The sequence below is a fragment of the Ambystoma mexicanum genome, chromosome 1q, assembly GCF_040938575.1.
Source record: "Ambystoma mexicanum isolate Mex_15411 chromosome 1q, UKY_AmexF1_1, whole genome shotgun sequence".
NCBI lineage: Eukaryota > Metazoa > Chordata > Amphibia > Caudata > Ambystomatidae > Ambystoma > Ambystoma mexicanum.
In genome coordinates, this window is record NC_090922.1 from 513,617,399 (window position 1) to 513,634,270 (window position 16,872).

The window sequence follows — 16,872 nt, forward strand, 5'->3', positions numbered from 1 at the left end:
TTCAGCCGCTACAATCTGCGGTAGAGCCAGATGGGAGGATGGTGACGGTATGGGGTCTAATAGAAAACAGAGAGGTGTGCATTATTAATACTTACGCCCCGAACCAAGATACCGTGGCCTACTTCAAGACCCTATACAGTAAAATAACCCCATACTTGGGGGGCACAGTTATATGGGGGGGGGGGGCGATTTCAACTGTATACTAAATCCCAGGATGGACAGGTCAGATGGGAAATTGGACAAACCCACCCGAAAGCCAGAACCTTGCAGACCTTGTTGAAAGACTAAGCTAAAAGACGTGGAGGTTACACCACCCAGTTGATAGACATTACCCGCACTACTCAGCCCCACATAATTTGTATACACGGTTAGATTACCTGTTTGCCTCCCCGGAAATGATAGGAGAGATAGTGCAGACCGTATATAGAGCGAGAATCCTTTCAGACCACTCACCACTGGTCTTAACATGGCAGTATAAAGCCCCCAGAGCTAGAATTCCTATGTGGCGGCTGAGCACCAAAGCATTAAAAGACACAGTGTTTAGAGAGGACCTGAGAAAGGAGATTGTTGAATATTTTGAAAACAATACTGGAAGCGTAAAATCCGTAGGCACCCTATGGGAGGCATTCAAAGTGGTGGTAAGGGGAAGAGGAGGAACTTGAGGCAGCTACACGCAGTGGAGTTGACTCCCTAGACAAGGCGAATACTATAAACCATTTACAGCAATCATGCAAAAGACACTGGGAGAGGCTATGCAACTTAAATTATAAGAAATACATAGAGAGGCAGCACGCCGGCGGAGACAAACCGGGACGGCTGTTAGCATGGTTGTACAAAAGCGAAACACCGAGACCGCTGGTTAGAGCAATACAAGGGGAAGGAGGACAGATTCTTGATACCCAGGAGGGAGTGAATGAAGGGTTCTTTGAGTTTTATAAATTATTGTATGGAGATACAGATGAAGGGAAAGACAGCGAGATAGTGGAAATACTGGAAGACATTAGCCTACCAAAATTGAGTGCTGAAGAGAGAGAGAGAACTTAGACGCCCCTGTCACACTAGAGGAACTAGAAGCAGTGATCAAAGAATTGCCCACTTGCAAAGCCCCGGCTCGGATGGACTTCCTAGCAAGTTCTATAAAACATAAGACAGGAGTGCTTCCCCTGCTACTGGCCATGAATCAGAATCGGTGGGCATTGCAACAATGGGAGACATATGGCAAGATGGGAAGATATTGGGAGTTTAACGCATTGGTAGAGGAAACGGGCCTACATCAAGGGCAACATATCACATGGTGCGACGAGTGAAAGTAACATGGTCTGAAATAGTGCTGGAAGACCAGCCAGATACAACCATTGAAACAATCTATGACATCACAGAGGGAGGGCACGAGGTTTCCCGAATTTATGAACTATTGATGAGCAGGGTGGGTAAAGAGGTAACCCAGCTAAAACAGGAGTGGGAAGAGGAAGTGGGGGAATGTATGAATGACGGGTTGTGGGAGAAAGCTCAACGGTATCATAAGAAGATGTCCAGAAATGCAAGGCTGAAACAAATCCAGCCTCTCGTGCTCCTCTTTCTATCTCACCTGAATGCCTTTTCTTGGGGCCTGGTTATATTTTCTCACTGCGTCCTGCTGGTCCACCATGAACTGCTGGTATCCCCCAGGCCTGGAGTACGTCCCTGCTGAAAGCCCTGCTTGTATGGGCTGAAAGAAATCTTGAATCATTGCTTGGCACCGGGCGGACGACTCCTGCTCATTTCTCCGGAGGAACGCCTCCTTTTTCATTTCCAAGTCACCCTAGAAGAGAACAGCAAATAATTAATAGACGTATTTAACAGTAATGCCAACATTCAATCAAAAAAAAAAACAGGTAAAGGCAAAGCAGTGGCAACCATGCTGTGGGATTTGGAGAAGGATAGGGAGGATTTTAGATACCAGAACACCATATATCTGATGGTTACTGGTCAGCGCCTAGACCCAGAGAAATAAACTGACTAATTTCTTTAAGCACCAGTGTCTTGTTCAGGAAGTGAGATCAGGGAGTCACATGTAAGAATGTCCCTCTAAAAAGCTATGAATGGGACTTGCCAATAATTGTTTTCTTTCAGAGGGACCAGCATGTCGGGAAATCAACTGATTTCCCGACAGCCAATTGGACTTTTCCTATTCCAGACCCACATTCCTGATCAAACTTACAAATAATATTCACCTAAACTGGTTTTATTCATTCACTTATCTTATGCAAAGTGGTGCTTTGCCTTTAAAGCTAGACATGTTTCAATCTTCAAAATAGAATGCAGGCCTTTTCCCAATATCTCCTTCCTCACTTCACCTCTTTCAAATTGGGCAATGAGAGTCTAAGAACAAAGCTGATGTTGCATTGACTATGTCAATCACCCCAGAGTCGATGCGCAGACCTTGCCGGTAACATCCCGCCAGCCTGAACCTAGGCAGGCCGAGCGAAGCAAGGGCCTCTGCAAGGGCTGTGGCCTGTTAACAGGCATGTCTGCCCCCCAACAAGGGGGTGATAGCCAATCTCACCCCGGGCTCATCCGGGATGCGAATGGTTTATTTTCATTTTTTTTAACGGGAGATGGGCTACGCTAGTATATTGTGCGAACCCACTCTCCTGTAAAAAAACAAGATGGCTGCTGCCACAGGCAAACAAGCTTAGTCCCTTTTCCATTTCCATTTCGTCAGCCGCAGACAGGAGCAGCGCCGGGAACGCAGCACAAAGCTCGGGTCCAGGAAGTAAGTGGGGAGGGAGGGTGGTGGGGAAAGGTTTCGAATGTCATTGGGGGTGTGTGGGTATGTGGGGGAGGCAATAGAGCGAGGCTCCAATCAAGATGGGACCACCTGGGAGAAGGGCCTCAGATGGCTGGAAAGAGCAGGCGGTACACAGTGTATTCTCCTCCGCTCTTCCAGCCACCTGATTGGCTGAGCGCCCTTCCCCGGGTGTGTATTTCAAAGTTCACAGTAAATTTTAGCTTTACAAGGCCAGAACTCTAAACCTAACCCTCAAAGCGAAGACAAAGGAAATAACATTAGGTTTTAATACTAAATTACATAATATATAATACATTATATATAATTATGTAATTATATAGGACTGTCATAACAGTAAATCTTTGTATTCAGAGATCTAATTGTTACTATGACAAGAAGTGACCACTCTATAAGCCATTTATCCAGTAAACACATCTTGTAATTTCTTCATGCAATCAAGCATGCCCCTAAACCCCCTCGTGTGCAAAAAATATTTGGGAGCTCCAGACTCCAGAGGGGCAGTCGTGGCAACACATCCCTTACTGATGAGAGCCACACTATTGGTTTTCTCCTCTCCCCTGACTATGGGTCTTACATTATGCAACATGAGGGAGAGTTGATTCCTTGCTGCCTTCATGAATTACAGCTACCAGGAATCCTTAAACTACACACTTGAATTAACCAGCAACTCCCTATTTGGCTGCCTCCCTGATGAATGCAAGAGGAATGAAAGCGCTTGGAGGAGAACACTAACTGGGCTGTAAGTGGCTGAATGTGCTGGGAACCAGAGTACGCCCCTCACCCCCCTTGTGTGCAAAATATATATAACATTACATTTTTGATGAATAGGCCCTGGCACCTCCAGTAATTAAGTAATAGGTGGATCCGTAAAACATTAATTGTTTTGTATACCAAGGAGGTATAGAGCTGAAGAGGATAGAGGACCCTTCACACGGTATTGGGCCCAATACAAATATTGTGGATTTGTATTTAGCAGGAGGAGCTTTCTTATAGATTTCTGGCAGTAGGACATGCAAATTGCAGAGGTGTGCCTTATAAATCCCACATAACAAAACATGTCATATTGGCTGCAAGGGATACAAAACATTTTCTTTAAAATACCTTTTTTTCATGCTTTTTTTGCTAACTTTGGAAATCCCCTAAAGTGTTGCTGGCTTTCTGGATTCCTGCCTTGTTTTTACTGACAGACTACATCTGAAGACTCCCCAAAAACTAACTAAATTTTGGTGCATTTCTATCAGAAGCCCATATGGCGACCTGGGCAAGGGTACTCCTAAATTACCCATTTTGTGCATAGGAGAGTTTATTCACCCTGGAATTGTGTTGGGTTTTCGGCTGCTGGCATCTGTGCATTTTACTTTTGGCTACAACCAATCAAGTCTTTTTGTCGCATTGTTAGCCACTTGCTTCCTGAATCGGAGCAAAAGGACTACCACAGTATTTAAACATCATATGCCCCCGCCGTTTTCTTTGTGGTCCTTCTTTGTGGGGTTTTTTAACATGAGGAACAGCCAGTTTGGGCTTTGCAAAATCTGGAATCTGGTTTAGGCTGAATCATGGTGCATCAGACACCTCAACCCACAGCCCTGTTTATATGCCCACAAAATGTGGAGTTTGGCTGGCCAGTCCTGAATGGATGGGGCTAAAACCTTGAAAGGTGTACGGATAATGATTGGAGCACTAGGTTAACCACCATCCCTTTGTGTGTATAACTATCGAGCCCCATGCCATTTGAGAGCAAACCTTCCTGACCATCATACAAGGAACAGAATGATGCTTTAGAGAAAACCCTTGAAAATCCTTGAGGCTGGCTGTGCTGCGGATTTCTGATCCTACGGATGGTGATATTTTAAAACTCAATGCAGAGGAACCCTTATTCAGGCTCTTTCTGTTCTTCCATAGGTCGGTAGCACTGTGTGCTTTTCTGAGGATTCCTGTACCACCGATACTCACCGGACCTCAAGTGAGAGCCCCTGCTGCCTGTTGGAATGCAAGTGACATTTGTGAAAAACCTGAGTGTTTTCCCTTCCCACTCCCGGGGATCCTCTAAATACGTGGCCAGGTGGGCCATCGCTATTGTATTCCGACACTGGGGGCGGACTAGTGAGGGAGGATCACCTGGGTGGAGGCTTCTCTGGGATTGGGGAGGGATTATCCAAAGGCGAGACATGGTATTCCCCCCTTTCTGAACACCCCTCTACTCGACATTCCCTCAGCCTATATGGCATATTGTGTGCCAGACACCTGTTTTCCCTTGTACTCTCCTTGTTTAAAATGCCACGGTACCATTAGGATGGAGAACCTACATTCAGAGACACTCTACTATTTTCATGAATGTCCCGTTAACAAGGTCAGGCGAAGTCAGGCACTGAACAAACATTGTATCCACCTGAAGCCTGTTAAGACTCCTCAGGTGTATAAAAGGAGTAGCCGTATGAGACAAGAGGAACGAGTTGGAGCCTGAGAAGGAACCTGAGTCAAAGACCGAGCTAGCAGGCAACTGGGAAATCCTACGTACCCAGAGATCTGGGTTCCATGTGTTAAAATCGCGGCAAAAATGGTTGTGAACACAAAATATCGCGGCAAATAGGCTGTGGTTTTGCCACCGCAATCCATGTTAAGGATGCGGGGGACACCTCTGCAACCCCCAGACCCATTATACCATTTAAGGGCAGCGGGGGACACCCCCGCAACTCCTGCTCCCCTTAAATGGTGTAATGGGGTACACCTTTAATGCGGCAAACCACAGCATTTTTGCTGCAATTTTTTGTAAAGGCGTCATTTTTGTAGCGATTTTATCACTGCATAACAAGATCTGCTGTCGTAGAATGGAGAGCCGAGATGCTGAGAGCCCGTGTTTTGAGAAGGCTAGAGAAAGCGTGGTGAGGGAGCCATGTCTCCAATAGAGCAAACTAAATTGTGCGCATTTGAAAGTCTCCGATATAAAGAATTAGCTAAGTGTTAAAGTTGTGGAATTGTTGGGGAAGGGTACCCCTGTTGAATTAAGAGCAAGATAATCTTGTGCACAGCCTACAAAGGGAACTTTGTGAAATTGTGGTTCAAGACAGAAAGCATTTGAGAAATGTTGTAAGGTGAACTTTGAACGGGAATATAAACAGTATTCAAGAGGGCTTTTGAGTCTGGGGAAAAGGAAAGCCCGGAGAAGCCTGAAAGGACGATTTTGATGAGAACTGTTCTGAATCTATGGAACTTTGTTGATCCCAAGTCGTTGAAGCTTGGGGAAGGAAGCTGTGGGACAGTTCCAACATCGTTTGATGAACATTGAGAAGAATGCTGTAGAAAACCTGCCGTGCTATCCTGATATTATTTGCTATACCCTTTTTGATGTTGTACAAACCCCTACATAGTATCTTTCTAGAAAGTGAGGGCAAACATAGGTTAGACACAGATGTTCTTTTGGTTTTGACTAACAGACTTGGGACTATTATTCTTTTTCTTTTGTGGTCGAGACTACTCTCATTACAATAGGGCAAGTTAGGCATTCATCCCAACCCCTTATCTTGAATAAAGGTTTTCAAAACGGATTCCTTGTGTCTGTATCTACCTCTCATCACCAGGCCAATCTCACGCATTGTTGATGCTTCTTGGAACCTTCCTGCTCCGTAGTGAGATACCCTGGCTTGTACCAGTTTAACAGTAAGTTGTCTACTTACTTTGTCCCATACAAGTCTACAAACAATCTTTTAACTAGGTCTGAATACCGTATAATTTTACTCATCAGTGAAATGGTACTGCATAACTGTTTAGATAGGGTTTTGGGATTTTTAGGGACACAGCCAAGATTATTAAATACTTACCTTTGACTGTTCAAGGACTTGCTTACTTGTATAAACTTTCTAAAACCTTTAAATTCTCTTAAAATGCCAAATGCATTTTACTTGCCTGTAAAAAGTATTTGGCGCTGCTTCATGTTTTGTCATGTATCCCTTTTAGATGCACTTCTGTTTTTATAATACTTGTGGCTATTTGTAAGTCTTAGCTAGACTAACATGCTAATCATTCTGTATGACCCTGCTGTTAATTAAATATTTACCTGCCGATACTACCTTGCTTCTTGTGGGATAAGTGTTTTTGGATGGTAAAGGTTCCACAGTTTGCAACTTGTTTAATTTTCCTATTTTCAATGACACTTTTTCCTACAGAAGTTCCTTATTTTCATGCAGGCTGCCTATATTGGTCCATGTGTATGAATGTGAATCCAAGGCTGATCGTCTGATGCAGAAGAAAAAAAGTAACTTATTTTACTGGTGACCTAAGGTTTCCATGTTCCTGGTAGCCCTTGCAACATCTTAGGCACTGTGGTAGGTTGAATGGTCTCCCCCATCTTGTCGTGTGAGCAGGGTGAGCCACTAGGGGCTGGTTGCCACTGACTGTGCCTCCCAAAGGGTGGAAGGAGTTGGATCCCAAAGGCTTTCCACTCCTGCCAAGGCATGAAATTTGATCTTCACAGGTGACAAGGAACCCTCAAACAAAGAGAACCAGAAACAGGCCATCAGTGAGAGGTAAACCTTTTAACATTCCCTTATCAGGGGTTACAAAAAATACCTTTATAAGCCTCCTTTGTATCCTCAAACAAGGATAGTAAATCCCCAATACCCGGAGTGTATTCGGATAATACTGTACTACAAGCCCCCTGAAAGAAAGACCTTGCCGGGTCACACGCTCATAAGGCACTGACAAAGTGTTTGTCAATACAAGCGTGAAGACTGAGGAAGCAGCAGAGGAAAACAAATCCCAAACTCACCGAACATGGGAATGGAGCAACCGCACACCCTGTGGTTGGAAGGAGATGCAGGGAGACAGCAATATCACTGTCCTGCAGTGGGGGAACACTGCAAGAAGACACACACTCCCAGAAAGAATTCCAAGATAGCGCAAGATAACAAGCCGTATAGAGACACGACACAAACGGATCAGAAGAACTGCCTATTTACCCAATGCAGAGAGACTCTTTGAGATGCATCTAAATATCTTTTAAGAGAAACACAAAGCAGATACCAATACAAAACTGAAAACAAACTAAAAGCAGTCCCAGCCAATCCCAAAGGACAACCCTATTACCCAAAAACTTGAGGGACGACTATAACATGGAATGGGTAAATCCAAATAAGAGCAAAAGAGTGAAAGGAAGCAGACAGACTTACCGAAGTGTACTGGACACACAGGCAACCCACTCCTGGGACACGGTAGAACATGTTTTAGCAGTAGTATAGCAGTTACTATGGAAAACGGTGCGTTAGAGACCCTACCAACAAGAGGAAGACTAAACCTAGAGCGAAGTCCCAGAACTGTGAAAGCAGAGGGAAGCCTGAAGGCAAGAGACTTTCTTGAGACTTCTAAGAAGGTAGACTCCTGGCTGGATTGTGAATAACGTGCATCTAAAAAGAACTGTCAATGGGTGAGAAGGGGAAGAAATGCTCTTTGTTGCTGGAACTGAATATTGAGAGCACACATGGCAGGGAGAGAGCCACAAGAGAACATTGAGAAGCCCAATTTCAGTAAGTGAATATTGAGAAAGTCAAGGTTGGCCAGTGACCGAAAGTGAATGCTTCTATAAGCAAGCTCTGGGAGAGACCCAAAGTGAATGCTAAGAAACCCAAGATTAGAGAGAGACCCACAAATGAATGCTTCAAAAACCAAGGCTTGGAAGAGGCCTGAATTAGTCAAAGTGGAGCATATTAACCCGAGGTCTGAGAGGTTGGGGTGTTTACCCATGAAGTGTGGCAAGGAATGCTGTAAGAAAGTCAAGTACCAGAGGTTGAGGTGAAGCATGAAAAGAAAAACGTGAGAGAGCTTTTAAGAGGCATCACAAAAAGATTGTAGACTTGTTCAGACTGTGGGAGACCCTGAAAGAGCCTTCACAGGAGACTTTTTTGTTATGTTGTGTTAGACTACGGTGGTACATTTAAGAGTAGACTATTTTGGCCACACCTTGGAAAATGTTGTTACAGCTTAGGGTAGCCAGGAGGCTAAGCACTTACAAAGTATAAGGTTTGAACTGCCTGTTGGTCACATCTTTCTGATTCAGTGTTGTATGTCCCAGGAGGGGAAAAACACATTAGAATAGCTTGAACCTGATTTGAACTTATACCATAGGAGCTGGTGGACACTGGAAGAATACTTCACTTTACACTGGCCCTTTCCTGACATGGTTTGTATTTATATGGAACAAGTTACTTACCTGTAGTTCCTGTTTTCCAGCATGGGTCTAGCATGGCTTCACATGCTCATGAATATTCCTGGCTGTGAGGCTGGGAATTCTCAGTAAAAAATAAACACTTTAGCCTGAAAACTGCTTGTCTCTCCTATAACCAATCACTGTCTGCCCCAATCCAATGACAGCGTCTTCCTAAGTTCCACTCCTGGTGGACATCTTCAGATTTGGTAGAGCACATAAAGTGGCAGTATGAACCAAGGAGAGCCACAGAGGGGAAGGAGGGAGGGTTCACATGTGAATCCATGCCAGACCTATGCTGGAGAGCAGGAGTTACAGGTAAGCGATCCTTCTCCAGCATGGGGTCTGGCATGGATTCACATGTTGATGAATACAATTACACATCAATACATACACACAACCACAGGAAGTGGCAAGGCTCAACAGATGTAACACACTTACCCCTGGAACAGACTCACCTCAAACAAACACACAAACAGGTTGCGTAACACCAACTGACCGACCCAGGACTCCTCCCTGGTATATCTGTCGATGCAGTAGAACCTTGTGAAGGTGTGAGTGGACTTTCACGTAGCAGCCCTGCAGATGTCGAGCAGGGGAACACCAGAGAGAAATGCTGTTGTTGCAGTGATGGCTCTGGTGTAATGGGCTCTTGGCCGGCCTGGAAGATGATGATAGTGCATGATGCAGCCAGAGAGCCACCTGGAGATGGAAGCCTTAGATAGGGCGTTCTCATGTCCCACAGGTCCAAAATTCACAAAGACTTTAGATGTCTTCCGAAACGCCTTAGTATGTCCAGCGAATGCAATGTCCTTTCCGCCGGCATAAAAGGGCTCGAGAAGAAGACTGGCAGAAACAAAGGTTTGTTTAGGTGGAATTCTGAAGGAACCTTTGGCATAAAGGTGGGGTGGGTCCGCACCACCACCTTTTTAGCATTGAAAGACAAGTACGGCTGCTTGCAGGAGGGCCTGGATCTCCCTGACCTGCCTGGCCAAGGTGAAGGCACCAGGATAGCCATCTTCCAAGGGGCTTGATTCATCAGTTCAAAGGGAGCCCCCATGAGCTTACTCAAAACCACATTGACCTCCCAAGCTGGAGCATGAGCCTTCACCGGTGGAAAAGTCCTGAAAAAGCCTTTAAGGAACTCCTTGATGAACGAGTGCAACCACAGGCAGGGTTTACCAAGCGCCCTGGCGTAGCGAGAAATGGCAGCCAGATGCACCTTGATAGAGGCTTGGCCAGGGAAAGCAGATACGGAAGGAGCTGCAGTGCTGTGATTTGCAGCAGCGTAATCCTCTTGAGTCCTGCACCACATTGTGAAACGTTTCCATTTGTGGCCTTAGCATGACATCGTAGAGGAAGCTCTGGCCTTCCTGCATTCCAGCGGCAGGGAATAATGCCCAAACTCTAGCGCTGCGGGAGTCAGGCCGTGAGGCTCAGTGACGCCGGGTTGTGGTGCAGTATTGTTCTGCTTTCTCTGCAGAGAAGATTGCGAAGTTGAGACTGCTGCATGTATGGGGCCACTGACAGACAGAGCAGGTCTGGGTACCTTATCTGCCGTGGCCACAGTGGTGGAATGAGTATCACTCTGCAATGGCAACGTCTGAGTGTGCTGATCACATGTAGCAGGAGTGGAATCAGAGAAAAAGCGTACAGGGAGAGACCCTCCCACGGGAACAAGAAGGCATCCCCTAAGCTCCTCGGCTGAGGAAACCTGCTGGCGAACCTCTGGCATTTGGAGTTGGCCACCATCGCAAAGAGGTCAATCTGGAGTTGACCCCCCTTGCAGAAGAGACAGGATACTTGATCCTGATGAAGCTCCCACTCGTGACAGGACAATAGCTCTCTGCTGAGTGAGTCTGTGATGGTGTTCGTAGTGCCCGCCAGGTGAAAGAGCATAAGGAACTGGTCCTGAAGACTGGCCCAGTGCCACAGGGACTGGGCTTCCAGAGAAAGCGTGTGATAGCGCGTCCCGCCCTGCTTCCGAATGTAGAACATGGTGGTGGTGTTGTCTGTTAACATCCACACCACCTTCGCTCGTAGTTGTGGCTGGAATGGTTTGAGTGCCCAGAAGACCACCCCGGAGCTCCAGGATGTTCATGTGTAGGTCCTTCTCCACTGGGAGCCAGAGGCCTCTGGCGTGCGACTGTCCAGTGAGGACCCCTCATCCTTCCAAGTAGGCATCCGTGGTGACGTGGCCTGGTATGGTGGGGTCTGGAAGGGGGCAACTTCCGTAAGGTGTGGGCGTACTCCCCACCATCGTAGAGCCTGCCAGAATTCATGGGTGAGGGCAATCTTGTCCGTCCACACGCCCGTGACCTGCAGCCACTGTGCATCCAGAAACTCTGGAAGAGTCTTCATCTGGAGCCGGAAAATGGGACAAGGTGGATGCATGAGGACATCATGCCCAACAGCGACTTGATAGCCCAGAATGTTGCAGAGTGTGCTGACGACAGGCGCTGCACCTTCCGCAGGATAGCTGCACCCTCTCCTCCGAGGGGGTAGCCAGGCAAGCAACCGTATTGAGACGGGCACCCAGGAACAGAGCGTTTTGCGATCGCTCCATGCAGGACTTTGGATAATTGATGGAGAATCCAAGTTCTCTCAGAAGGCATATGGTCTCTTCCATGTGCTGGTTTTCCAGCGCGTGAGCGCGGGAGCGGATGAGCCAGTCATCCAGATAGGGGTAGACGTGGACTCCCTCGAGACTTAGATGCGCCACCACCGGGGACAAGCACTTTGTGAATACCTTTGGGGCCGATTTCAGGCTGAAGGGCAACACCTTGAACTGATAGTGCCAACTTTGGACCACAAAACGTAGAAACTTGCAATGTTTTGGGTGGATGGGGAGGTGAAAGTAAGCGTCTTCTAGATCTGAGGTCACCAGTAAGTCCCCCGACTCCAGATGGTTATTGCACATGCTGCAACGTGACCATCCTGAATTTCAAGTACTTGTTAAGGCGTCTTGAGTCTAGGATTGGCCGCCACCCACCTGACTTTTCTGTTCCATAAAGTACAGAGGTGCTGGAGGACGGGTTCTATCGCCCTCTTCCTTAAAATGGCTTGACCCTCCTGCAGCAGTTGAGCCATGTGTAGTTCTTGGTGTGCTACAGGAGGAATGCAAGGACACCTGTGTTGGAATTCCAAGGCGTGCCCCTGATGAAGAACATCCAGCACCCATTTGTCTGTGGAGATGGTCTTCCACTTGTAGACAAAATTCACTAGCTGGCAGCCCACTCGGGTGCGAAAGTGGGGGCCCTGATCCACAGCCGGTTGAGGCTTGCTTGGGCGTCTATGTCCTGGCCTGAGGACGACATTGTCCTCTGCTGCTGTAGGCTTGAGAACGACCTCTGTAAGCATCCTGGGTCGTGGAGCAAGAGGATTGACGATAAGTGGCGCCATACCCCTTGGAGGATCTGCCGGACTTCCTCTTGAGGACTGAAAGGACAGCAACCTCCCCTGCTACAGTGTACCCAGCGAGCGCACTGTCTCTGTATCTGTATCTGTCTTAATCGTTTAGAGAGACTCGTCCACATTCTTACCAAACAGATTGTCCCCATCATGGGTCATGTCCACTACCTGGACTGGATATCAGCCCTGATGTTAGTGGCCTTCAGCCAACATTGGTGTCGGAGGGCAACCCAATTGCCCATCTGGCGGAAACCAGAATCTGCGATATCCAGGGTCACAGTGACAGCGTGATCCAAGGCCACTTCCCCCTACTGGAACAGGGCCAGGGCCTCAACCTTCTTGTCCTCTGGCAGGAAGTCCAAATGGGCCCAAGCTTATACCAGAGCTCCCCATCCTAGCGGGATAAAATGGCCAGGGTGTTAGCGGCTTTGACGGAGGAGGCAGCAGTGTAAATGATGCGCTTTCCCACAGCATGAAGCTCCTTTCCCTCCGGGTCCGGAGGCTTCATGGATGAGGACGATGGGTTCGAAGAGCGCTTCCTGGCAGCGACAGACACCACCAAGTCCGGAGAGGGCTGCGATCTCAAGCATTTGGGGGACGAGTCCAGGACCCTGTACTTTTTCTCCAATCTGTCTCTCTTGGAGGGAGTGGTCCTTCGTGTCTTCATCCAGGCAAAACCTTCCCCCCAGACATCATCCAGCAGAGGGATCGACATACCGGTCTTCCGGTTGGACTCCCAGTGTTGGAAGAGAAACCCTTTCTTCCTCTTCCCCACTGGCACCAAATTGAAGAGAGTAGAGGCCCTCAATATCATGGCATGAAAAGAACCAACCTCATCCAGTGGCGGGGGACTGGCGAGCTTCTCGGCACTCAGCGGCTCCCTATCTGCTGGGACATAGTCATCATACTTGTCGTTATGGAGTCGCAGTAGTGTCCGTGTCTGTGCCAGTGTCGGTGCATGGTGGATATTCTGCCACAGGGGTCAAAGGCCTGTGTAGCAGTGGTGTCGACTGATGTCAAAGGCCTGAAGGGCCCCACAGCCCAGATGGGATTGGATTATGCTTAGGGCTTGGTAGAGCTTCTGACCGGCTGCCTAGGAGGACTCTGGCTCGGGCCAGGTACAGGAGTAGCAGGCAGTCTTCGCTTTATCTCCGATACCAAATGTGGAGGGTTTTAAGGATGTCCCACAACACGTCCCTGGGCACTGGCTGAGGTGTAAAAGGAACAGGCTCGCCCTGTGGAAAACCATCCCAGAACCTGCCTCCGTGGCCCCCTTTTTGATATGAGTAGTAATCATTGGGCAGATGGTCATCGTCGGAGCTTGTGTAGATGTGCGCAGACCCTTTGGAGGATCCCTTGGTCCTGTCGCAGGCATCCTTCCCTGCCTGGGGAGGAACTCCTTCGGAGGTAGCAGCTCCTTAGTCTTACCCAAATCTTTTGGGAATGAGGCAACGATGGGGACCACCACCTTACCCGGTGCGTCAGCAGCAGTAATCGGCGGAGTGGCCGTGGCAGCCATAGGCCATATATGCAAGGCCACCCGTGGGGTCGTGGGCGTCTTGACCGTAGAGAGCACGGTAGTTGCAAGGCCCCCTTTCGACGAAGTAGTGATGGTCGACAACGGGATCGTCGACGAGGTGGATGAATGCGACGTCGTCGACGGGACCATGGTCTTCAACGAGGTTGTGGTCGTTGACGGGACGGGTGTTCTGGAAGACAAAGTAGTCATTGACGAAGTTGTGGTCTTGGTTGACGATGGTCTCATCGATGGTGCATGAGAAGGGTCGCACAAAGACTTCTCCTTTGTAGCCTTGTCTGAGGAAAACAATCTATGTTTTAACAGGGTCAAATACTTCCTCTTGGAAGGTGCACCCCTAACTGGTAGACTCGCCATGGACACAGACGTAGATAGGGAACGAGTCCTTCCCGAACCAGGTCCTGCAGCCGCGTCAACCCCAGCTGGTTCCGTAGCGTGGAGTTTAGCATTCTTTTCGACGCACGGACAAGGGGCATCCTCAAAGGACCTCAACCTCTTGTCAGAGGGAGCACGCTTGGTTGAGGCATGACCATGCCCAGCAGCCGCATCAGAGCCCTTCCCCAACTTGAACCCTGCCGTTAATCTGCATTAACAGTCCTTCTTTGTCTTCCTCGAAATTCCACAGCAAAACTTGCATCCTTCCTCATCGTGGTGCCTAAGCAGGCAAAACAAGCACTTGAGGTGCCGATCCTCAACATAAACATTCCGTAGTCGCGCATAACTTGAAAAGACTCCTCTTCTCCTCAAATCCCGTAGAAGGTAGGGATGTAATGGTATAACGGTATACCATTAAAGATACTGTGAACAACTTAATTGAACAATAATAACCGTCACATTGTTTATACCGGTATACTGTTTATACCGTTAAGTGTGCTTTTCAATCTGATTTGAAAAGGCTGCAGTAAGCAAGTGTTGCGCAGTCCTGGTCTTGCACTGTTGGATCTGCCGTCTGCCAAGGGGGCCTTGTTTGCCAGACAAAAGCATAGGGAAAGTGAGGCCACATTAGTAAACGAAGCTTTGCTGTTGTGACCGCTCTTTCTCTGTAATCAGTAGAGTCGGGTCAAAGATCAGCCGACTTTGCGCAAATTGTGTTGAAAGCTTCCCAGTGCCTGGACCTTTGTGTACCCCATGCAAAGATGGTAATGATGAGCGGACTGACTGGCTCTATAAGCATACCGGAGACTTCAGTTCATAGACTCTGCCAGACCTGGATTTCATGGACAAACTAGAACAAAGTTATTTTGTTTCAGGCATTATTTATTTGAAAGGCAGTATACATATTTTAAACTTTTTCACAAAGTCATGCTACTCCGCGCTACAGGTCAGATCTTTTATGGTTATTGTCCCGATTTTCAATTTGTAATTAGCAAGACCACAGGGACATCACGAGGGTGAGCTGAGGGCCTGAACTGAAAGTGAGCATTATATTTTTCCCTTTGTTCGTATATAAACAAATGTAATAAAACATTCAGTGACTTGCAAAACAGTGGAGCCAGGAGCACTTGGCTTAGCAACCACTCAGCCAGCAGGAGCAGACATGTATCGATTCGGCCTGGCCCGGCATCATATGCCATTAGTTCAGTAAGTTAAGGTCCTACTGAAATGAGCAAACACACATTGGAACAGCTCTTGCTCTGGCTGTACACATTGTAAAAAAATGGACGGCCAGTGAAGTCATGCATATCTAATTACTCTCCCCAAGGTTTAGATTCAAGGGACTTAAGTTTCTCATGTTCATGGATCGGATAGCCATCCAGTTCTGTTTTAGCTTAGAATTGTGAGATTTGTAGTTTTTCCACAAATTTGAAAGATGGGGAACTACACATCCCAGAATTCAAAGGGTGGAATGAACTGGATGCCCTTCTGATGCATGTCCACAAACAACTTTAGCTCTGTAGACCTGGCATGGACTGGCCTTTAGGGCAATAGGCCATGGCCGAACCAAAAACGGGAAATGCTTGTGTGTCCGTTTTTTGGGTCAAAGTGGGGCCCATTTTTGGCCAAAGTGGGCCAGTTTGATGAGTGACTTCACTATGCGGCTAATAGTTTTGACCAATGCTGCCGACTAAATATTCTTTTAAAAGTACAATTTGTATCACATTTTATCCAATATCTCCCCCTTGGTTACTATTCAAACAGTGTTCCAAAAGGAATGAATGCCCATTTGCAACTGTGTGCCGCTTTTATGTTGGTGACCAAGACAAATGTATGCCCCAGTCCGACCCTGCTGTAGACTGTGTGAACACTGGGCCTATAAGTGCTTTCTGCTAGTAAATAAACTGCCCCCCCCCCACTGTCCTCTGTGTAGATTTGCACATTGGCACTAGAGTTATTGCTTCGCTTGACCCTTCACCTACCTGCCTTCTGCATGTTGCACTGGACTCAAGCAGGCAGGACAGATTCTACATTTAATTTGAAGTAGCCAGAGCAATGGAGGTGAAATATTTCTTATGTCTATTCTCAATTTGTGACACCAGCCATGAAAGCATTCCTCCTTCTGAACTCGCATCACAAGGGTCCTAATGCACTCAGACCTGGGGAAAACGGCAATGATGAGGCATTGGTGAGGTGGTGGCCTAGGCCATATTTGTGCCAGCATGTATTTTAACTTTGCCATGTATTTTAACTTTGCCATTTTCAAAGTTCTTTTTTTGCCACTGTCTTTAAGAAGGTAAATGAACATGTATTGCAAGAATCAAGAACGAAATCAACAGCGCCCACTGAACGCTGTCCCTTTAGGATTACATGGTCAGTGGTGACTCCTATATCAGACCTTCATAATACACCAGGCAGAAGGTAAACAAGCTATAGTGATTAGATCACTATGCACCCTTTTGGTGAGTCTGTGTTTGACAAAAGAAACACAATGACATGGGCTTTCAGACCGCACGAGTGACTTTTCTCCCTTTAATGGGATAAAGAGTTGCCAAAACAAAC

The 16,872-nt window shown here is 47.3% G+C and overlaps 1 protein-coding gene across 4 annotated transcripts in view; it reads right to left on the minus strand.

Annotated features, from left to right (window-relative positions):
- Positions 1–16,872, minus strand: part of LOC138530300 (guanylate-binding protein 1-like) — a 478,878-nt gene that overhangs the window by 43,954 nt on the left and 418,052 nt on the right. For all 4 annotated transcript variants that reach the window (XM_069640897.1, XM_069640896.1, XM_069640898.1 and 1 more), the window contains one exon: positions 1,589–1,801. In XM_069640897.1, the coding sequence (XP_069496998.1) occupies positions 1,589–1,801 (213 nt within the window). The remainder of the gene's footprint in view (positions 1–1,588; positions 1,802–16,872) is intronic.